Source organism: Acinonyx jubatus, chromosome B4, assembly GCF_027475565.1.
Source record: "Acinonyx jubatus isolate Ajub_Pintada_27869175 chromosome B4, VMU_Ajub_asm_v1.0, whole genome shotgun sequence".
NCBI classification, from domain to species: Eukaryota; Metazoa; Chordata; class Mammalia; order Carnivora; family Felidae; genus Acinonyx; species Acinonyx jubatus.
This window is the reverse complement of record NC_069387.1, coordinates 89,531,835-89,554,962: the sequence shown is the minus strand read 5'-3', so window position 1 is coordinate 89,554,962 and position 23,128 is coordinate 89,531,835. Positions and strand designations below refer to the sequence as shown.

At 43.5% G+C, this 23,128-nt stretch overlaps 1 protein-coding gene across 1 annotated transcript in view; it reads right to left on the bottom strand.

Annotated features, from left to right (window-relative positions):
• The window catches only part of IRAK3 (interleukin 1 receptor associated kinase 3), a 54,978-nt gene extending 39,164 nt beyond the window's left edge, over window positions 1-15,814 (bottom strand). The window contains exon 1 of the mRNA XM_027071316.2: window positions 13,752-15,814. Within this exon, the coding sequence (XP_026927117.2) occupies window positions 13,752-14,058 (307 nt within the window). The 5' untranslated portion in view covers window positions 14,059-15,814. The remainder of the gene's footprint in view (window positions 1-13,751) is intronic.
• Window positions 15,815-23,128: the final 7,314 nt, after the last annotated feature.

Sequence of the window (23,128 nt, the reverse complement as noted above, 5' to 3'; positions counted from 1 at the left end):
TCTGTTGCATGGGCCCTCTGTATCCCCAGAGGAAGATGAGGTAATCTGCATGATAAGACCCCCTGCTCTTCTCCCTAAGGGAAAGAATCTTGCCAGGAACAATCCTTTTTTTTTTTTTTTCCCTTTAAGTTTTTGTTTATTTATTTTGAGGGGAGGGGGAGGGGCAGAGAGTGAAGGAGAGAAAATCCCAAGCAGCTTCTCTGCTGAACTGAGGCTGAAACCTATGAACCGTGAGGTCATGACCTAAGCAGAACAATACTTTTCTTTTGCTAATAATTTTTCTTGCCCCACCATCTTTCCTGGAAAATAACCTTCCATTTTGTACAACTCCCCGGAACTCCCTTCTACTTGCTAGACGGAATACTGACTGATTCATGAATTATTAAATAAAGCCAATTAAAATCTTCAGATTTACTTGGTTGAATTTCACTTTTTAACAAGTTCAAACATTTGTTGACTGTGCTAGTAGTATAGTAATTGCATACGTCAAGTGTATGTGCAGCAAGAAGAGGGGTCCCTAACTAAAAATGGGGGCCTCATGGAGGTGCCTGGCTGGCCCAGTCGGGGGAGTGTGCAACTCTTGATCTTGGGATTGTGGGTTCAAGCCCCATGTTGGGTGTAGAGATTATTTAAAAATAAAATCTTTAAAAAAAGGCGGGGGGGCACCTGGGTGGCTCAGTCGGTTGAGCGACTCATTCTTGATTTCACCGCCCAGGTCATGATGTCACGTTTCGTGAGATGGAGCCCTGCATTGGGCTCTGCACTAACAGCACAGAGTCGGCTTGGGACTCTATCCCTCTCTATCCCTCTCAAAAAGATAAGGGCATCATGGAAAGCTTCCTAGAGGAATGGTTTCTGGAGCCTGAGCCAAGTTTAAAATTATGCATACTTCTAAAGAGAGGCCGATACTCAAGGAATTATTGGAATTAATATACTATACTGGGGAGAAAAAAAATCATGGGAATTTCAGTTAGGAAACAAAATAAAGGAGTGAACTGTGAACCCCAAAAGTAGACTACATTGTCTTCAAAAGGGAAGTCTCCATCAAGACAGAGGACCCTTGTGGCCCCCTGGGTATACGCATGAAAATGTGTGTTTATTCGTGGCTCTGCCATTGGCCTATGGTGCAACTCTAGGCAAGTCGCTGAGCAATTTCAAACTTCTCATCAGTAAACATCCTCTGAAGTCCATTTGAAGTCCCTCCCAAAACAGACACTAAATTTGGTTGCCCCTCTCTGGTCTGCTGATTATAGGAGCACTGACCTTAAAATACCTCTTCCAGTCTTTAGAACACTTCCCAGTCTCCAGATTAACATCCCAACAGGGGAACACTAAATATCAAATCTCAGCAAAGTGAAAGTTTAGGTTTCTACTTTTTCTATTAGTAGATTACTTGGCTGACATTTATAGAGTATCAGGCATCATGTACCATATAAATTAATAATACTTATACAACATACAGCAAGCTTTTATAAAAAACTAAAATAAAACAGCGCCGTCTCAGGGCGCCTGGCTGGCTCAGTTGGAAGAGCATGTGACTCTTGGTCTTGGGGTCATGAGTTCAAGCCCCACGCTGGTGTAGAGATTACTTAAAAAAATTAATTAATTTAAAAAAAAACAAACAGTTCCCTCTCTACTTTAAAACTCCGGATAAGACATGACCTGATTTTGGGATGAGACATGAAGGGAGATGACAGCCTTGTGGGCTACCACAGTCAGGGAGGAGTATGAGGGTGGGACGTTGTCACCAGCTAGACCCCAGGACCTGGCCTTTACTATCCACCTGCTACACGCATTAACTTTTGTGTTACATTTTTCCCTAAGCTCTACTTTCTGGCTTTTCCCTTAACTCAGACAAATGAAACCCAAAACCACCCCCCCCCGCCCCCCCCCCCCCCCCCCCGGAACAACCCCAGGTGATGGTGACTGTCTTGACAAGACCTCCTACTGGCCCAGACCACCCAGATCATTTATGCTAAACCAGCCTGGAGCTTGTGCGGCTGGCCCATGGAGTGAGCTGTGGAATAACTTATGATTATCTTTATCTCATTATAATACTAAAATCTCCACCCAAGGAGGAGCTTCAGTGTCATTTACATAACACACGATGTCATATTGTCATGTTTCCTTAAGGTGCATGTGTGATGTTATGCTCACCTCTAAACAGGAAGACAAGGCTTCCCAATCCAAATATTCATCCTAACACTGAACAAAAGGAACCCATTCACCCTCTCTCAGGCAGTCATGGCTTTGGAAGCCAGTCCCCATGATCTTATTTGCCGCATACAAAAGTTTTCTTTGTGGGAAAACGCAACCTGGTGCAGTTTCTGACTCACCAAGGCACCAACTCATGTTTGTTCGGTTATGACATCAGCTCACTTTACAACAGGGTTGAATTGGGACAAAACAGAAGAGCCTGTCAGATGGGGAATTGTTCCAGAAATGAAGGAAAGGGCCTGAGAGGGCAAAGAAGAGGCCAGTATGCTTAGAGCAGAGGGTTCACGTTAAAGAAAAGGTGAACAAGCCCCATGGGGTCTCCCTGTTACCTTCGTAGGTACGCACTTGGCACATAGTAGATGTTCAATACGTATTTGCTGAGTGGCAGAGGCCCTGGGTGTTAGCACACAAACTTAAACTCTGTTCTGAAAGTAAACAAGGCCAAAGATTTCTGAGAAGGCAGTGCAAAGATGGAAGCTTTAGTTTTGGGAGGATCCATCTGGCCGCAGAAGTACCAGGAGTCTCATATACCATATTTGTACATAAAAAGGTAAAAACATTTTATGGCTCACAATTCTCACAGTAGAAAAGGAATGGTTTAGGGGCACCTGGGTGGCATCCAACTCTCGGTTTCAGCTTAGGTCATGATCTCACAGTTTGTGAGTTCAAGCCCTGCGTCGCATCAGGCTCTTTGCTGATAGTGCAGAGCCTGCTTGGGATTCTCTCTCTCCCTCTCTCTCTCCCTGCCGCCTCCCCTGCTCATGCTCTCTAAATAAATACACAAACAAACAAACAAACTTAAAAAAGGAATAGTTTATAACCCCAAAGGAGATCTAGAGTTAACTTTTCAAGTCCCAGGGAATATCGGATTTCCCACATCATTCTATTCCCCAGTTTTCTTTTTCTTTGTTCAGTTTCTGAATTTCCCTTTTTTTTTTTTATTTTATTTTTTATTTTTTTTTCAACGTTTTTTATTTTATTTTTGGGACAGAGAGAGGCAGAGCATGAACGGGGAAGGGGCAGAGAGAGAGGGAGACACAGAATCGGAAACGGGCTCCAGGCTCCGAGCCATCAGCCCAGAGCCCGACGCGGGGCTCGAACTCACGGACCGCGAGATCGTGACCTGGCTGAAGTCGGATGCTTAACCGACTGCGCCACCCAGGCACCCCCTGAATTTCCCTTTTAAGAGTGCAACAGGCCATGATTCTGTGCTCTCCCACCTTGTGACTTGAGACACAACAGATACCAAAAGAGCTGAGGTTTTACTTCCCTAACACTGACCAGGATCAAAGGGTTCTGAGTTTGCACCAGGTCTATGGAAAGCAGAGGCATTTTTCTAGTAGCAACAGTTCATGGAGTAAAACTGACCCAGGCTCAGTTGAAATGGATACCGCATGCATGGGTTGCTTCCAGGATAAGAAACGAAATACATTTTCTCTTTCTCTAACTGGTGATTCATAGTACAAACCTTAATAGCTTTTCTTCAATGATGATGCATTCTGCATAGAAACACCACTAACGAGCATTATCAGCATCCATAAAGTGTATAATTCATTTGGGTCAAATTCTAGACAAGAGTTTCAATGTGATGATACAGGAAGGCAAATTCTTGACATGTTTATTACTCAGATCCTTCCATATTCATAGTTTTCTCTAATCCTTTCCTGTTTTCTTCCAAAACATAGATCTTTGTTTATTCATGGCACTAAACAAATAAAGAGTAAAGTTCTCAATGACTAATTGTGTTGTTAAACTTAAGAGCATTCTAAATGAAAAGATAAATTAAGAAAAATACACTGTTGGGGCTTCTGGGAGGCTCAGTCTGTTGAGCGTCCAACTTCAGCTCAAGTCATGATCTCGTTCCCGAGTTCCAGGCCTGCATCGGGCTCTGTACTGACAGCTCAGAGCTTGGAATCTGTTTCAGATTCTGTGTGTGTCTCTCTCTCTCTCTCTCTGTCCCTCCCCTGTTCTCTCTCTCTCTCTCTCTCTCTCAAAAATAAATAAACATTAAAAAAATTTTTTTAAGAAAAATACGCTATAGTTAAGCATTGTTTAAAAAAATTTTTTTTGGAAGGCAAATCTTTTCTTTGAAAGGCATCTTGGCATAATAGAAGCCAAAAAGTCCACCTGAACAGTTCAGATTAGTGTATCTGAAGATACTGATTGCTTAATACTCATTTGACGCTCAAAGGTCCTTTTGGGCTCTGTTTGAGAGAGCAAGACTATCTAGGTAATGCTAACCACTGGGGAATTCAACTGCAGAAAGCACTCTCCACATGCAAATATGTCTCTGAAGGGATTTTTTAGACTAATGCAACACACCCTTGTTTGGAATCTTTGTATTTGCATATAACCACAAGTCAAAACCCCTAGTAACTTAAGACTGCACTCTTGCAAAGTTTGTTTTGAGACAATATAATGGGAAAAGGAAAAGAAGTCTCTCTTTCTTCCTACAAAGCACACAACGCAATTAGGCATTCTTTTAAAAGAACATTTAAGATTGAAGATATTTTTAATTCCCAAAGAAATAACACAAGTCAAATGTGTCAGTTAGCTCAACTCCTCTTACCAGACTATAGCATTAACACCCACTAGCTAAACATAGGGGAAGGGAAGGAAAAATAAGATAAAAAGGGAGAGGGAGGCAAACCATAAGAGACTCTTAAACACAGAGAACAAACGAAGGATTGCTGCAAGGGAGGTGGGGGGGGGGATGGGCTAAACGGGGATGAGCATTAAGGAGGACACTTGTTGGGATGAGCACTGGGTGTTATATATAAGTGATGAATCACTGAATTCTACTCCTGAAATCATTATTAGACTATATGCTAACTAACTTGATTTAAATAAAATTAAAAAGAAAACCCACTAGGTAATAAATACATTTTACAAGAAGTAATTCTTATCCATACTTAAGCTTATGTTTACATTTTACCCATACTTGAGCAGGACTCATATTCCATGGAAGGGCTATGCATGATTTTTCACATAGCCTTCTGCCCTACTCCCTCCTCAATCCCAGACTCAGGTAAGGACCTAACATTAACTACCTCTGGGAGAAAATTTTACAACAGTTCACCCTGAACACCAGCATTTCAGTCTGAAGCAGAGCTGTGTAATTCCTTACCCAGGTTATGATCAGTACTATCTCCCCATGTTTTCTTCCTTTGTTAAACTTTATAAAATGTGTATACGCCAGGGCACCTGGGTGGCTTAGTCGGTGAAGCGTCCGACTTTGGCTCAGGTCATGATCTCATGGTTTGTGGGTTCGAGTCGCGTGTCGGGCTCTGTGCTGACAGCTCAGAGCCTGGAGCCTGCTTCGGATTGTGTGTCTCCTTCTCTCTCTGCCCCTCCCCCACTTGCAGTCTGCTTCTCTCTGTCTCTCAAAAATAAATAAATGTGTAAAAAAAAAAATGTGCATAGGCCTGTTGCCTACCTTAAATTGGAAAATCCCTAAAAGCAGGGACCATGACTTGTATCAGGTACAACGCTTTGTTTGATAGTTTGCCCAAGAAGGTTTTGGATATTTAACAGACATCTGTTCATTATTCATTCAATCGCAGATATTTATTGAATGCCTACACTGTACTACGTACACTTTCAGATGCTAAAGGAGTAAGCAGGACATAAGGCAAACAAAAAATTCTCTGCCTGTGAGAAATAAGCCCACTGACCCAATCAAAGGAGGGATGTTGAGACTCAGAGCACAGTGAAGCGAAGCTTTAATCAACGTTCTTGCAAGAGCGAAGTATCTAATGAACAGGCAAACTGGGGGAAGTCACAGCAGACAACTTATCTCCTAGTATGTAAGCCCCTCCCCTGGTTCCTCATTGGCTGAGTACTATAGCAGTGACAGCTTACCTGGATGTTGCCTGTCCCCACGTAAGGCAAAAAGTAGTCTGACTGGCACAAATGTACATTCCCTGAGGTGACACAGAGACCTTCAGTCCCTTTTCCCTCTGCTCTTTGGCGCATGTTCATTGCAAAGCGTGCAAAAATAAGCACAGGAAAGAGAGAGGGGAAGAACCAGGAAGCGAAGTGTCTAAGGGTTTGGGACTCCACTATGGGGTGAGGGGGCTCATACATATTCCCAATAGGTTGCAAACCTATCGTTAGGCAGCACAGCTTTTATTTGGTATTTCTAAAAATGACTCCTCCCGCTTACTTCTCACACTGTCCCCTTGAAGCTTACTTCTAGATTGGCAAAAAAAACAAATAAAAATCTACAAAATATTTGAAAGATGGTAAGTGATGGAGAGAAAAAGGAAGCAGGAAAGGGGCATAAGGAGGAGGGGAGTGTCTAGTTTAGTTTAGTTTAGTTTGAGAGACAGAGACAGGAAAGGGGCAGAGAGAGAGGCAGAGAGAATCCCAAGCACTGTTGGGCAGTGCAGAGCCCAACAATGAGGCTTGAACCTGCAGAGCTCCAACTCACAGACTGTGAGATCATGACCTGAGCCTAAACCAAGAGTCAGAAGCTCAAATGACTAGGCCACCCAGGCGCCCTGGGGGGGGTGTTGATTTTAAAAGAGTGATCAGGAGAGATAATAGTTCATCAAAAACACAAAGGAGGTAAGGAAATGAGCCTCAAGGCTACCTGCAGGAAAATGTTCCTTGCTTGTCTGAGGAGGCCAATGGAGCTGGAGTGAGGCAAACAAGAAGGAAGTGAGAAAAGGCATGTAGGACTTTGGTGTTTACCGTGAGGTGGGAAGCTACTGAAGGGTTCTGAAGAGGACAATGATATAATATCCCCTGCATATATACTTTAGTTCACCGGTCGGTGGCTGTGCTGGAAAGAGACTCGAGGAGGGCCAGGGTGGTAGCAGCAGGGAGCCCAGTTAGGAGGCTGCTGAAATTAGCCAGTGGGATCTCACGGTGGTTTGGACCAGGAGGGCTGTGGAGGCTGTGGTAAGAGGTGATCAGATTATTAGATAGATCCTGAAGGTAGAGTTACCAGTATACACTGAGAGACAGGATGTGGCTTGTGAGAGAAAGCTAGAAGTCACAGACGACTAATATTTTCAGCTTGAACAAATGAAGGATGGGTTGCCATTAGCCAAGATGGGGAAAAACTTTGGGGGAGGGAAGCATTTCTGGGCTGTTAAGTTGGAAATATCTGTCAAGTAGGCAAACAGAGAGATGGTACTGATGTCAAGAGGGAGACCTAGGCTAGAAATGTGGCATTATTACCATACAGATGCAATTGACAAGATAGTGGGTAAAGTAGATAAACAGAAAAGAAGAGGGCCATGGACTAATCCCAGGGGCATTCGAGGAGGTCAGAGAGATAAAGAGGAACCTGTAAGAAGACAAGAAAATGAAGAGAGTGTGAATTCTAGAAGTAAAGAAAGTGCTTCACGGAGGAAGGAGTGATCAACTATGTCAAATAAAAAGAGACTGAGAACTGACCATTGAGTTTAGCCGCTGTGACCTTGGATGAGAGGAATTTTAATGGAGCAGTGGGGCATGAAACCCTGATTGGAGCAGGTTCAAGGGAAAATGGAGGGCCTGGAATATAATACACATAATTTTGTCTTAAAGGGAACAGAGAAATGGGGTGGTAACTCAGAGTAGAAGTGAGATCTAGAGAGAACACTGCAAGATCAGAGAAATTACATGGTGGTCAATTCCACTTTCAGGGAGGGGAAGCATAACTCTCTCTTCCTTAAGTGTGGGCTGCACATGGTGACTTTCTTCCAAAGAGTATGCCAAGAGGGAGAAGTATCAGTGTAGAAAACAGACAGACACTACCTCAGCTATGGTTAACAGCAACAGCGCTAAGTCATGTAAACAGTGGGCACCCTTGATATGATGTAATGAAAATAGCACTTTACCTCTGCCTCTCAAAAATCCATAACTTCAGTCTAGTCATGAGTAACACATCAGTCAAATCTTAGTCAAGGGACATTTTACAAAACTGTAGACCAGTGCTCCTCAAAACTGTCAAGGTCATCAAACACTAGAAAAGTCAGAGAAACGATCATGGCAAAGAGGAGCCTAAGGATACATGATGGCTAACTAGCCTCTGGATGGGATCCTGGAAGAGAGAAGGGGCGTTAGGTAAAAATGAAAGAAATCCCAATAAGATATGGACTTTAACAATAACATATTGATATTGTAACAAATGTACCAGACTGTGGGGGATAAGCTTAGGAATCCCCCAGGGTCTACACCAATGGGTTAACAGGGCATAAAGAAACACAAAGTCATAAAATGCTCACACCCAAGTTTGGGTAAACAGATTGGCACTTTAAGGATAGGGAGGCACAAGGTGGCAAGAATAGGGAGGCACAAAGGTGCCAAGAATAGGGAGGTGCAAAGGCACGCCAAAACAGGGAAGGGGTGCTGAACCCCTAGATGTACATACAGAGAGGCAAAGGCCTGAAATAGAATCGGCACAAAGGTGCCCAATACATAGGAATAACAAGATTAGATATTCAGGGTGAAAGCACCCCAAATTTAGTACTACAGCAGAAAGCTGCTTTCATAGGAGAATAGGGACAGGTTAGGTAAATTGGTGAATTGGACTCTGGACCTCTGCACTGCAGGCAAAGCAGCCAGAGCGGAGGTGGTTAACAAACGAAAAGGTGTCTTGTTAACCCTGAGGTTATTCCCCCTGTCTGTCTCATCCCCTAGGCTGGCAAAGATAAACAGACACGGTGCCTCCTGTCTGCCGTTAACAACCATCTACCCATCTGCCCAGTGCCTGGATTTTGTTTTATATTGACCCAAACCCCAAACACTGTATATCTTCAAAATTCCCTTTTCCCCCTCACATCCACAAGTTAATGTTCCGAGTCTCTTTGTCTCTTTGTACACACCCATCACGTTTGCAAGCCTTCTGATCTGAATAAATACGAGGCAAGGACGCTTATTCGGGGTTCTTATCTCCCCCCCCCCAACATTAGCCATCTCTCGTTTTAATCCTGCATCCGCTCTTTTGCTAGGCAAAAGAGAACTTTAGACTTAGATTCTACAACACCAGACTAGTGTAAGATGTCAATAACGGGGAAATTGAGTGCAGAGTACGTGAGAAAGACATTAAATATATAAGAATTCTTCTTGTCTGTAAATTTAAAACTGTTCTAAACAATAAAGTCTACTTAAACATTTGTAAAATTTTTTAAATCTATTTTGAGACACAGAGAGAGGGTGAGTGTGTGTGTGTGCGTGTGCACAAGCAGGGGAGAGGCAGAGGGAAAGGGAGAGAATCCCAAGCAGGCTCTGTGCTGTCAGTGTAGATTCTGTCGCAGGGCTCGATCCCACGAATGAACTGGGAGGTCATAACGTGAGCCAAAATCAAGAGTCGGACACTTAACCGACTGAGCCCCCCAGGCACCCCTAAACATTTTTTTAAAAAAGAACAGGCTCTGGAGTCTGACCATCTGATTAGAAACCTAGTCTGTGCTTTACAAGACCATGACTTGAGGTAATTTGCTTATATTCTCCGAGAGTCAGTTTCCCTACCTATAAATGGGAATAGGAAAAGTGACTACCTCACAGGATTTTTGTGATAAAGGACAGACTCCATAAAGTGCTTAGCACAGAGTATCTGGCAAAGAGTAAACAGTAGATGGCAGCTACTATCGTTATTATTCCTATTATTTTAAGTCTTTAATATTCAAATACATATTTAATGTAATTTTACATTTAATTTGTTTTAAAATGATGAATAATAATTGCTCTGATAATTTCTTTTATTAAGAAGAGGAAATCTAAATACAACCATTATAGACTATCTGTAAAAGGGTCTCCTTCTCAATGTATCATAAGCATTGAAAGGTTTCAATTTAATTCGAATAACACTCAATAACCCTCTACCGTAAAGTAATGAAATGACTTGCCACCAAGTATACATGTTCCCATGTCTGTAAGATAGTATAAAATAAATAACATTTTCGATTTGGGCTCCTACTTTCATTGCAAAGCCATAAAATCATCACCAACCAGAGAACGTTAACCTAGTGATTACACTATTCTTAATAACAATACATGATAAAAGTGACTTGAAGAATAATATGTAGAATACGTTTAAAGATAAAGAAAATTAAGTGGAGGAGCACCTGGGTGGCTCAGTTGGTTAAGCCTCCAACTTCGGCTCGGGTCATAATATCACGTTCGTGAGTTCAAGCCCTGTGTCGGGCTCTGTGCTGACAGCTCAAAGATTCTGAGAAGCAGACAGCCTGCTTCAGATTCTGTGTCTCCCTCTCTCTCTGCCCCTCCCCTGCTCGTGCTCTGTCTCTCTCTCAAAAGTAAATAAACAAAAAAAGAGAAAAAAAAAAAGAAAATTAAGTGGAGAAGTGAAAGTGTGGTAAAATAACTGTTATGTGTATATATTTTTTAAATGTTTATTTATTCATTTTGAGAGAGTGCATGTGCCTGCATCAGCAAGGGAGGGGGAGGGAGAGGAGGGGAAGAGAGAGAGAGAGGGAGAGAGGGAGAGGGAGAGAGGGAGAGAGGGAGAGAGGGAGAGAATCCCAAGCAGGCCCCGTGCTCAGCACAGAGCCGGACGCAGGCATCGAGCTCATGACCGTGAGATCATGACCTGAGCCGAAATCAAGGGATGGACACTCAACTGACAGAGCCACCCAAAATATCTGTTATATTAAGATGCCACTAAAGAAGAGAATTTGGCCTAAGCAAAGGCTCCCAAACCAGGCTGTGCTTCAGACTCACCTGTAGGGCTCAGCAAAAACCAGAAAGATGCAGGATCCTCAAAGCAGACCTACTGAATTGACAGCTCTGAGCCATCTGTGTCTTTAAAAGGTTGCACAGATGATTCTGGCTTGCGAACAACTAGGCTGCCATATGATCTATCTGTGGTGGAGCTGCCTTTGCAAATATACTCTGATATTCACCATCATCAAGAAAAAACACAATCGGCTTGAGACAGTCTTACCTATTACGGTTGTTCTCTATATGGAATCTAGACACTCTGTATCTTTAGGCTCTCCACTGTCCTGAGCATAAATAGGGCTGTCTCCTTGATTCAGTCCCCTAACACTCTCCTCCCTCTACCTTCTAAGGTCAAGTTTTCCCTCCCTGCACCTCTTCCCCTCTTTCTCCTTTCACAGTGCCAATAGGGAAATGGCATACTTAAACATGGGCAGTTGCTCTCAACCACCCTGAACTGAGCCAGGCTTTCTTTCTTGCTGAGCCAATAATTCATGAGGCAGCTGGTCTGTTCTAGATCTCCTTTCAGAGCTATGTGGTCCAGCTATGTGCATAATAAATTATAGCTAGGGAATCAAGGGCTAGACATTTTAGATTCTTCTCCTATGAAAGAATATACAAAGGGACAATGGCCAGACTATATATAAAAATAGAACTGTGACCCACAAGATGCATCAAGCAGCCCAGAATGCCAATCTACTACCTAGGGTGCCTAGTCTGGGAAGTTATATTAGCATCTGTAGCAACTAGTCCAGGAAGCCAAACAATAATCGCTATAGCAATCAGCCCCAAATACTCAGGACTTGATCAACAAGGGACAGCTTTCCTAATTTTTGCCCCTGCTTCCAGTTTAGGGCCATCTGGAAAAAGTCAAATATGCTCCCTAAACAATCACATAGAATGCTCTCCTGCTAGTTAGCTTGTCCATAGCTTCTCCATGTCAACTGCTTCCAATAAGGACAGACCTGAAGCCTTCCCCTTTTTTCCAACATAAAGCTTTTCCACTCCTCAGCTTGCCTTTGGGTCTCTGTCAGATGCGAGTGATGGTGGCTGACTCCCTTGCTTTGAATAAACAGCGCGAGCTTGTTCTCATTTGGGTGGTCTGATTTCCACAGCTAGAAAAATGGGGCTGCATGTGTGAAATGGCTCACTGAATTGTTCTTTCATGGCTGAAATGACTACACTTTAGAGAGGCTGAGATACAGCGGAAAAGAGCACAGAAGTCAGGACTTGCGACCCTGAGGAAGTCAGGGTCGGGAAGTGTAGAGTGGCTGTAGGTTAAGGGCACAGGCAATGGATCCCAACTGCCATGGTTCGAATCCTGGCTCTGCCGCTCCTTAGCAGTGTCAATTTGGGCAAGTAACTTAATGTATATGTACCATGATTTCCTCCCCTATTGAAACAGTGTGATGATAATCGCACCTACCTCCCAAGGGCAATTGGAAGTGTTATATGAGACAGCCCAGGTAAAGCACGGATATCTGTATTTCAGTGCTGAGAGAGAGAGAGAGAGAGTCCAGCAATTCTGGGCTGGACTTCCTGAAAAGTGGCAGTGACCTGGGACTGAGGACTAACTGCCCCTTTCAGATGGGACATATGTTCTTCATTTCCAGTCTTCAACCTGCCTTACTCATTTATGATAGCTGCCTGGCCCTATTCATTACCTGTGGGTTGGACTAAAAAAGTTTCTCTCACAAACGTAGTAATTCCAGGAAACCAATGGGTGCTAAAACTGCCCATGCCATTACCCATTTCAAAAAGATCTGGTGTGGAAAGGATCTTACCCCTCAAACGCATACTGGAACTCTCTATGCTTTCCAGAAGCCAAAGAGTCAAGCACCCTTTTCTGAGATGTTTACATCAGGGTCATACTTTGAAAGTGACAGAGCTTATAATATAATGTACACTAACTCAAAGCCCAATGCCACATTCCAGAATGTGTGACCATATTGCTCATCAACACAAACCTTTTTTCTCATAGGTCTTGTGCTATTGTTTAAAATAAATGAGTAAGACAATTTCAGAGAATCAAGGCTAAGTTATTTTGACATGACTGTGTTTATTTTCAATCATATTAAATGTGGCATCATGGAAGATCAAATCTAACAAAAACCCCTGTACTTATCAAAACAAAGGATTTTTGTCCGAATTCTGGTGAAGACACTCAACACTTGCCAAAAGCAGTCGGTTGCCCAACTCCCCAATGGCTGCACAAAATGGGAGTCTTAAAAGCCAATTTTCTAGATTAAAATAAAAAGCCAGCATCTAGCATAAACTTTCATGCCACAAATTGGGTAAATAAGCCAGAAATACTTAATGAGGAAAACTGGGAGCCACATTAATTACAAATCGTATTCTACTTTAGCATTTCACCTGAAATTTAAGGAAGGTGGGGTACTTGGAAGTGGGCTGAAAACACCAAAGGGTACACTGAAAGGCACAAAAATGTTTTAATATGAAGATTATATTCTGGGGTAATTTTGCAGTAAGAGGACATCACATAGGCGTTCTGATTGAAAATACTCTGAACCAAGCAAAGGAGGCACAGTTGATAAATATTAGATGGTTTCACGCGGGTTGCCGCTTTTCCCAAGCCTCCGCTCACTTAATCTTGCACAGACACCCCAAGTGTCTTTGAAAGAGAAGGGGGAGCTCTCCTTCGGGCCTCGGGGCGTGTTTGCCTCCTTCCCGGGGCGAGGAAAGGGCAGCCTCCCCGTCGGAAGACCCCGCAGGCCGCGCGGCCCCATGCGGGCCGGACCGCGGGCAGCCCGGCCGCGAAGGCGGCGGGCCCGGCTGAGCATGCGCGCCGCGTCCCCGCCGCCCCCCGCCCGGCCCGCCCCGCCGCAGCGGCGGGCCGCGCTCACCGAGACCGCGCCAGCCCAGCGCGCCGTCGCAGCTGTCCAGGACCGCGCACAGCTCGCCCAGCAGCGCCGGCGGGAGGTCGAACAGGAGCGTGTGCGCCGAGAGCGTACCGCGGGCCCCGCCGCTCGCCGCCGCCGCCGTCCAGGCCATGGCTCGGCCGCCGGAGACCAGGGGCCAGTCCGAGGAGGGATGCGGCGCCCAGGCCTCTCCGCGCCCGCGAGGTGCTATTACACAACCGCGGAAATCCTGCTTCCACGACGGCCAAGGCTGCAGAACTTGCCGAGCCCGACCAGGGGGCGGGCCCCACATGACGCAAGGCGCTGCCCGGCAGAGATGCCCCTGGGGACGCCCGGCCTGGCGGCGGGGTCTCCCCTGCGTCTGCGTGGCCCTCCTCACTGGCTTTTACGTTCTGAGCAGGGCTTTCGTCCCTCCGGGTTTGGGACGTGACTGGAGAGGCAAAGAGCGAGAGCCGGGGGAAGACCAGGAGGGCAGGGCTAATGGAGGAGAGTCTACACCCCACTCTGCCTGCCCTGGCATGGGCTGTCTCCTGGCGTGGATGGACAGAAGACCGGTCAACAGTTCTTTTAAAAACGCGTTTTGTTTTCCCCTGCCAGAAAGCGATACATGTGTCCCGAGGAACTCTTGGGAAATCCAGAAAAACTGACAGAAGATCGTCACTCAGCTGAAGACAACCATCCGAAACGTTTGGCGCATTCCCCTCCCAACTTTTACTGAAGTCGAACAGGTAAATGTGCACATACGAAGTGATTGCTGGAAGAGACCAAAGAAGATGCCAACAACAGGAACGCAAAAGAGAGAACAAAGCAGAAGAAAATTGTGCTCGTTTTCTTCCAGACGCTGCCCATTCTCCACGTTGCTACTTGGTTTTTGTACATTCTTTTCTCTCTGGGCTTTCTTGATAAAACATTGTTCCGCTACTTTTCCTACTTCAAAGTGTGTCACAGACTGTTTTGCTTTCAACGTGGAGTTTAAGTAAACTTGGCTGTTGTTTTGAACTATTCTGTCACGGTACGCTGTACCCACCGCAAGCATGATACGAATGCTACTGACAAAAAAGAGGAGATGCTTTGAAAGTGCTGAGAAAAATCCCAGCCTTAATGAGTGGAGTGGACAATGGCCATCAACCGAACAATATCAACTCTGTTGAAACCTTTCAGATTTGTACTCTTTGGCAATGGCGCCCCCTAGACACCAACAGTTGATGATACACCATCGTTTATTACCCCTGACGCTACCTGAATCCCGAGTCGTTCTCAGCTAAAGTATACCACAAAATATACTTGAAAATTGGTGAAACCAATACCGGTTGGGCAAAGGTTTCTATATGCCTTTGTTCAAATAGCTGAAATTTTGTCTATCTGTACACGCTTAAGAAACTCTATACCTTTCAAAAGTACTACCTGAAAAAACAGCAACAGGCAGGATACAAGTATTTGGTAGCTATTGGATTGGTGAATTAGTACGATGAGAGATCCAAACTCAATTACGCAGAGGATCCAGGAATCACGGTTGCTGAGTGAAGCAGTCAACAAGGCCTGCTTTTCCAGATCTTCTGATTTACAGGGAAGCAAGAATTTTATGTGAACACCATAGTATTTGAAATGTATATGGATTATGTGAAATTTCTTGTATTTTTAATGTTGGCAGTTAGTATCAGCCCATGCTCTCTCTGTATTCCTTAAAACTGCCTTTGACTTCTGAATTTTATATCATCAGGTTATATCGCTCACTGTTCTTCACCATTGCTGTCATCCACTGCTCTCCCCCACCTTAATTCTTCCCTCTCATTTTTAGACGATATAGCTCCTGCTCACTGCAATTCTCTCCAATACTAGCCCTATCTTATTTGATGATTTGAAATCTATGTAGAGTAGATGATGATCTTTCCAATACCCTGTCCTGTGAGTTCTTTGACCGATCCTCCTCCAGTAATCTTATTCTCCACCCTATTTCAGCCACTCACTCCCATGATCATTCCCTTGAACTTGTCATTATCGACGGTGCCCCTTCTGTAATTTCTATTTCATGAATCCACTCTCAGACCACATCTCCTGTCCTTCCAGTGCATTCCCTCTAGTGCTCTGACCCCAACAATTCTTCCCCCCGCCCCACCTTCCCACCCCCGTAGGTTACCAAATCCAAAATCTTGCCACCTCTTCTCTGGCCCCACCCTCTTAATGTCCTTACTTCTCTCTTTATCCATAAAATCCACACTCAATGTTTCTAATCCCTCTCACATATGCCCTCCATTCTCTTGCTCCTCTTTGGCTTTGTTGAGCTGCCTTGGCACATCTACCATTCTGATCAGATACAATTTTCTAATTTTTGGCTCTGCCTCCCGTGCACCAGAATGTAGCTGGAGGTGGAGTGGGGAATAAAAACCCTGTTAATTGGACCCAATTTAAAATCAAAGCCATGGGGCGCCTGGGTGGCTCAGTTGGTTAAGCGGCCGACTTCGGCTCAGGTCACAATCTCGCGGTCTGTGAGTTTGAGCCCCGCGTTGGGCTCTGTGCTGACGGCTCAGAGCCTGGAGCCTGTTTCAGATTCTGTGTCTCCCTCTCTCTGACCCTCCCCCATTCGTGCTCTGTCTCTCTTTGTCTCAAAAACAAATAAACGTTAAAAAAATTTTTTTTAAATCAAAGCCATGACTTTCAAATGGGTCCTTTATGCTTCCAGGTTGTCACACTAAGTGCCCTTTGTTCACTTACTCTTCGGGTCCCCTTGACAACTATTCTATGCCTTCTCTTTTCCCAACTCCGTTTACCTTCTTCTCCACCCTTCTGTGCAGCCAATGATCTTGAGAGTATTTAGTGAAAGTACCGAAGTATCAGAAAAAAACATCCACAGACTCTCAGCACCATCAGCACCACATTTATCTGCCCACCAGCATCTGTAGGGACATACACACCCTCCCTCCTTTCCCATTAGTCAATTAGTAGGTTCCTATCTAAGTCTAATCCCTTCACTAGTGCATCCGATCTGATCTCCTGTCTCCTATTCAAAGATATCAGGGCAGCCGTTCTCACTCTCAGCTACACCATCAATTTCTCACTCTTTGCTGGATTAATTCCATCGGCATTCAAATATGATGTTATTTTTCCATCTTAAAATAAACCAAAAAAATTTGATATGATTTCCCCCCTTTGATGCCATAATTACCCCCATTTCTTTACTCCTTTTTGTAGTAAAGAGTTGAATCTTCTATCTCCAACTTTTCTCCTCTAACCTTCTCTTAAACCAACTCCTAAGCCACTCCTGCTACCTTACTCCACTGAAATGGCTCTCAGGGTCATCTATGTCCACATCATTGCTAAATATAACAGTCCATTTTCAGGCCTCATCTTATTCAACCTATCAGTAGTTTTTCTGTTTTTGTTTTTTTTTTTACATTTATTTTGAGAGAAAGAGTGCACACGTAAGCAGGGGAGGGGCAGAGGAAGAGGGAGGGAGAGAATCCTAAGCAGCCCCACGTGTGGGGCTCAATCTTACCAAACCGTGAGACCACAACCTGAGCCAAAATCAAGAGTCAGATTAACCAACTAAGCCACCTAGGTGCCCCAACCTATCAGTAGTTTTTGACATAGGTGATCCCTCCCCTCCTTCTTGGACACTTTCTTTGTTTTCCAGATTCTCTTACATTTTAGCCTACTTCACTGGTCACTCTTCAGCTTCCTGTGCTGTCCCTTCTCTTCTTCCTTAACTCTTAATGTTGGAGTGCCCCAGGGTTCAGTTCATAGTTCTCTCTATGTACACCTACTCCCTTGATGATCTCAACCAGTTTCGAGGCTTTAAATACCATCTATCTACCAAGGACTGCCAAATGTATATGGTTAGCCCAGACCTCTCCCTTAAACCTAAGACTCATGTCCAAAATTGAACACTTGATCCTGTCTCCTGAACCTGTTCTTCAACATTCTTCCCCATCCAGGTCACTCTATCCTTCCAGCTGCTTGAACCAAAAGCTAGAGAGTCATCCTTGACTCCTCTATTTCTTCACAGCCCATGTTCAACCCACTAGCAAACCCTGTTGACTCTATTCAAAATATATTTAGAATCACACTTTTCTCCACCTCCACAACTGCCAGCCTGGTTTGAGCCATCATCATATCCTGTTCGGTTTACTGCAGTTGTCTTCTAACTAAAGTAGCTTCCACTGTTACAATCTATAGACTGTCCTCAACACTGCAGCCAGATTCATCCTTTTAAATCAAATCTGACTATCTGATTATTTGACTATGTAAACTAAATCTATTTAGAAGCCAACAATGGCATCTAATTTGGGTCAGAATAAAAGTCAGACTCTTTGTATGATCTGCACTCTCTCTCCTCCCACTCTGCTGTCACCTCTGGTCTTATTCCCTTGTTCATTCTGCACTACCACACTGCCTTCTTGTCGGTCTGTGAACACACTAGGCAGAGTCCCACATCGGAACCTTTGCACTTGCTATCCCCTTGCCTACTATGCTCTTCCCATCTTGCTGCAGTCTACCCTGCCCTCCGTATTTGAAATTGCGCTCAGACTCAGGCTGGTGTGTGACTACAACAGCCAATAATATATGGCTTGGAGTACCAGATCTCATTCACATTTCTCCTTCTGGATCTGAACAGGAACATGTGGCAGCTCTGGCCATTTCTGGAACCATTTTGCAACCACATGGAGATAAATATTAGAATGAAGTGAGCCTTGGGGATGGCCTCGGGAGAGAAAAAAACAGATCCTTCATAATGTCATTAAGCAGCTCTTTTGTTCTCTCCATGGAGAATGTCCTGCTTATGGGCTTATAAATTCTATCACATAAATTCCTTACTAAGTAGGTTTATAAACTAGGAATCTTATGTTTGCAGCCAAATGCATCCTGATACACTGAACAGACATTTGGTGATACTTCCTGTTTTGTTGAGGGCCTGTAGAACTGTGGGAAGAAAACTAACCTCTGTCCAAAACTGGAGTTCAAATGTATACAGCTGTATCTGTGAAATGTCAGATGGGCATGGAAACTGGATGGTAGAGGGAGACAACCGGGCCCCTGAGAGAAAGTAAGTGTTGGTAGAGAACGGTTCTGACAGCACAGACAGAAGCAGTATGAAGTTCCAGATGCACATGACACTACACTGAAATCCACACAAACCCAGACCCTGAAATGCACCCTGCCCACCCGCTCCCAGCATACGTGCTTCTGGCAAAGAGAGGGCTGCGGTTAAACCTAAAACTGTCTCACTCTGTGACTTCATCTTTTGCCACGGGAACTTTTGCCTCTCCGACTCTGCCCCCCACCCCCCTGCCCCCATATTTCATATACTAGAAGAAGAGCTTCCTTCCTAGCTGGAGGTAAGAGAGTAATGAACTACACGGATTACCAAATGGAGATGCCGAGGAAACCCTAAAGGCTATGGCCCAGATGGCACAATAGCACAGATACACAGTATTATCAGTGGCAAAGTCCCAGCTAAGCACAGGCATCAAAGCCTAAGATAAAAAATCAGGTGAGAAGGAAACTAGAGTCAGATAACAGCTCTTTGTATACATGGAAAACTTTTCTTGGTGGCAGTTACTTACCCAGCATCCCTAAGGATGAATGTGCAAAGGACACCCAGCTTGTGGAACATAGATTTTCTGGTTTGGGAAATAATTTTCAAAACAAAGATCACTAGCGTATTCCCTCTTTGAGCCTTATCCTGTCCCCAGGCCATAGAGGGTCCTAGGTACATTGGAGTTCAGGGGTGAGGTAAAGATCAGTAATGGGGCGAGAACATTTGTGGTGCGTATTACTTGGTAATTCTATGAAGGAAAAGTTGGGTGGTTTTAGGCCTTCATCAAAATGACCTAATAGTAATAACATGCAATAATTATTCCTCCAGTTCAGTGTGGATTTTTAAAGATTAGGTTTGCATTGTCTTATAACTCAACCCTTCCCCATTTAAGACACCAAAACCAGTGTTCTAAAAATCTATTACTTTGCAACATGATCTATATTAAAATTTTAGCAATTATCCGTTTAGGGTTGAAGGAAGGATAACTGGTGATTTTATTTTCTTACTCTGTGTCTTCCAAACTTTCTAAAGTCAACAGCTATTGTCTATTAGAAAACCCTCAACTATAGAAAATAATTTCTTCCAACATTTTCATGCTTCATCTCATTTCACTATTTTCTTCTTAAATCATTTTCCTAGTATTTCTCACCTCGAAGTGTGTGGCTATAATAACTTTTGCCTAGTCAGCACTGCCTTCTAAAATCTGATTTTTATAATTGAATAGTTTTCCGTCAAGGGCTTTCAATATTAGCTAAAGCTCTATTTTTGAAGCAAACATTTATTTACTTCTAGAAGAACCCCAAACATGTGAAATAAATCTGAGATTATGGCGGAATGTTTTCTTTTGCAGTCAAGTATCTACTCAGACTGTTTGCAATTTGATAATGGAAAATGGCTTAGACATCCTAATCCAACTTCTGCACTTCACAGATGGCTAAACTGCTGCTGGCTAGAAGAACTCTGGAGGCAATGTTTGTTGGAAAAATAGATGAAAAAAAATCTCATTGAGGATTTCCAAAGTTTCCTTGTCAAGTTATAAGCACAAATCTTGTGCATTTTCCATCTCAAGGATTTGGCCCTCCTTTCCTTGTTATTTAGTAAATCCCCAAAATAAATCCTGTCTGTTCAGGCTGGCATTGAAAGTGTCACAGACTGCGTGGTTTAAATAAGAGAAATTTATTATTTTTTTTCACAGCTTTGGAGACTACAAATCCCAAGATCAAGGTGTCCACAGGGTTCAATTTCTGGTAAAATCTCTTCTGGCTTATAGATGGCCTTTCCTGGATGTGGGCACACGCACACAGACACAGGCACACGCACACATACATTCAGAGATAGATAGAGAGAGAGAGAACACAGGAGCACGCAGGCCAGCATTCTGGTGTGTTTCCACTTATCTAATCTGATCCTATCTAGTGTCTCATCTCCTCTTATCTGATCTGATCCTATCTGATCTGACCCTACTCTTATGACCTCATTTAATCTTAATGAATTCCTTCCAAGCCCTTTCTCCAAATCCAGCAACAATGGGAGTTAGAGCTTCAACATACAAATGGGGGGCACACAAACATTCAGTCCATAACAAGCCCTTTGCACATCAAGAAATGATGTCACATCATTGGGTTTCAGAGGACGCATTCTAAAAACACTTGGTAATTTAGTTATCCACATCTTCTGGCCTGTCATGGCCATCATAGTTCTTCTTGTTCCTACTGATTTTGTTTCATTGTTCTGAACCTTTGAAACAAAAATAAAGGCTTGGATTTTGAATCCGGCGCTGTTGATAATGAAGGCAATACCAAGTCTGTATATGAAAATATCCAGCATATTTGGATTTAAAAATACTAGTAATTTCAGATCAAATGGCCTTTCCTCAGGGCTTACTCTGACAGTTCCATAGCATTGGTCCCTCATCACACCACCTTTTGTGAATTTTTGTTTTGCCTTTTTTTGTCTTTTTTTTTTAACGTTTATTTATTTTTGAGACAGGGAGAGACAGAGCATGAACAGGGGAGGGGCAGAGAGAGAGGGAGACACAGAATCTGAAACGGGCTCCAGGCTCTGAGCTGTCAGCACAGAGCCTGACATGGGGCTCGAACTCACGGACCGTGAGATCATGACCTGAGCTGAAGTCAGAGGCCTAACCGACTGAGCCACCCAGGTGCCCCCCTTTTTTTGTCTTTTATGACGATACTCAGTGTTTTCCTACACTCTTGATGGTTTCTTCTGTTTTCTGAACTGACTCTTCCTTTGGCTTATACCATGCACTCACAGGCGGAATTCTAGTGATCATTTTATTCCAGGTCTTGAAGATTTCATATAATCTCATTGTTCATCTGTTACCTCTATGTGGACCATGCTCATATTTGTGCCTTTAGTCCTAAGCTGTCCTATAGATTCCCTTCTCACTCCCCACCTCCAGTGTTTACTGAACAATTTCATTTTGATTTCTTTCTTTCATCTCAATTCAGCATGCTCCAAACTGATCATTTCCTAGAAAATCAGCTTTCTTGTGTCTGGTCACATGGGCCAAAAGAACTCTTAGTAATTTTGATTGACTGACTGATCAACTGGTATAGTCAGAAGAACTTACTGAGCACCTGCTATGTCAGACATTACACTTGGTGGTGCTTATATCCAATAAATCACCAAATGTTATTCTTCTGTAATGTCTCTCATAAGTGTCTGGGTCTTTTCCAATTTGTACTAGTTATTTCATATTTGGATTTTTTCTCCTACCTGATGAACCCCTAATTATTTTTTAAGATGCTATTGAAAAGTCACCACCTCTGTGATGTAGTTTGACTTGTGGGCTCCCATAAAATACATGTAAGTCTTAACCACTGATATCTTTGAATGCGACATCAACTGGAAATGTAGGCATACATGGAACATATTGCAGATTTGGTTCTAGACTGCTGCAATAAGGCAAGTATCGCAATAAAGCGAGTCGAACTAATTTTTGGTTTCCATATAAAAGTTTACACTACACTGTATTACACTAAACTGTAGTGTATTAAGTGTGTAATAGCATTAGGTCTATGAAAAAAGCATACACCTTAATTTTAAAATATTGCTAAAAATGCTAACTATCATCTGAGCTTTCAGAGGGTCATAATCACTAATCAGATCACCATAAAAACATTATAATAATAGAAAAGTTTGAAATATTGTGGAAATTACTAAAATGTGACAGAGACATGAAGTGAGAAAATGCTGTTGGAAAAATGATACCAATAGACTTGCTCAATGCAGCAAGTGGCTCAATGCCATAAATCTTGTGGTTTTTTTTAATGTTTATTTATTTATGTTGAGAGAGAGAGCGCGTGCAAGCAGGGGAGGGGGAGAGAGAGAGAGAGAAAGAGAGAGAATCCCAAGCAGGATCCACCCTGTCAGCACAGAGCCCCAGCACAGGGCTGGATCCCACTACCTGTTAGATCATGACCTGAGCCGAAATCAAGAGTTGGACGCTTACCTGACTGAGCCACCAAGGTGCCCCCTATAAACCTTCAATTTGTAAAAAAAACACAGTATCTTCAAAGCACAGTAAAGTGAAGCACAATAACACAAGGTATGCCTGGAAAGTCTCCGCAGATGTAATCAAGTTAAGATGAGGCCATAGTGGATTAGGACTGGTGTCCATAAAAAGAGGGAAATTTGGACATGGAAACAGAGGAAAGAAGGCCTGCTGCTGATGATGGCAGAGATTGGAGTGATGCAGCCACAAGCCGAGGAAATCCAAGGATTGCCAACACCAGAAGCCACTAGAGCATGGAACAGATTATCCCTGAGAGCCTCTGTAAGAAACTAACCCTGCTGACAACCT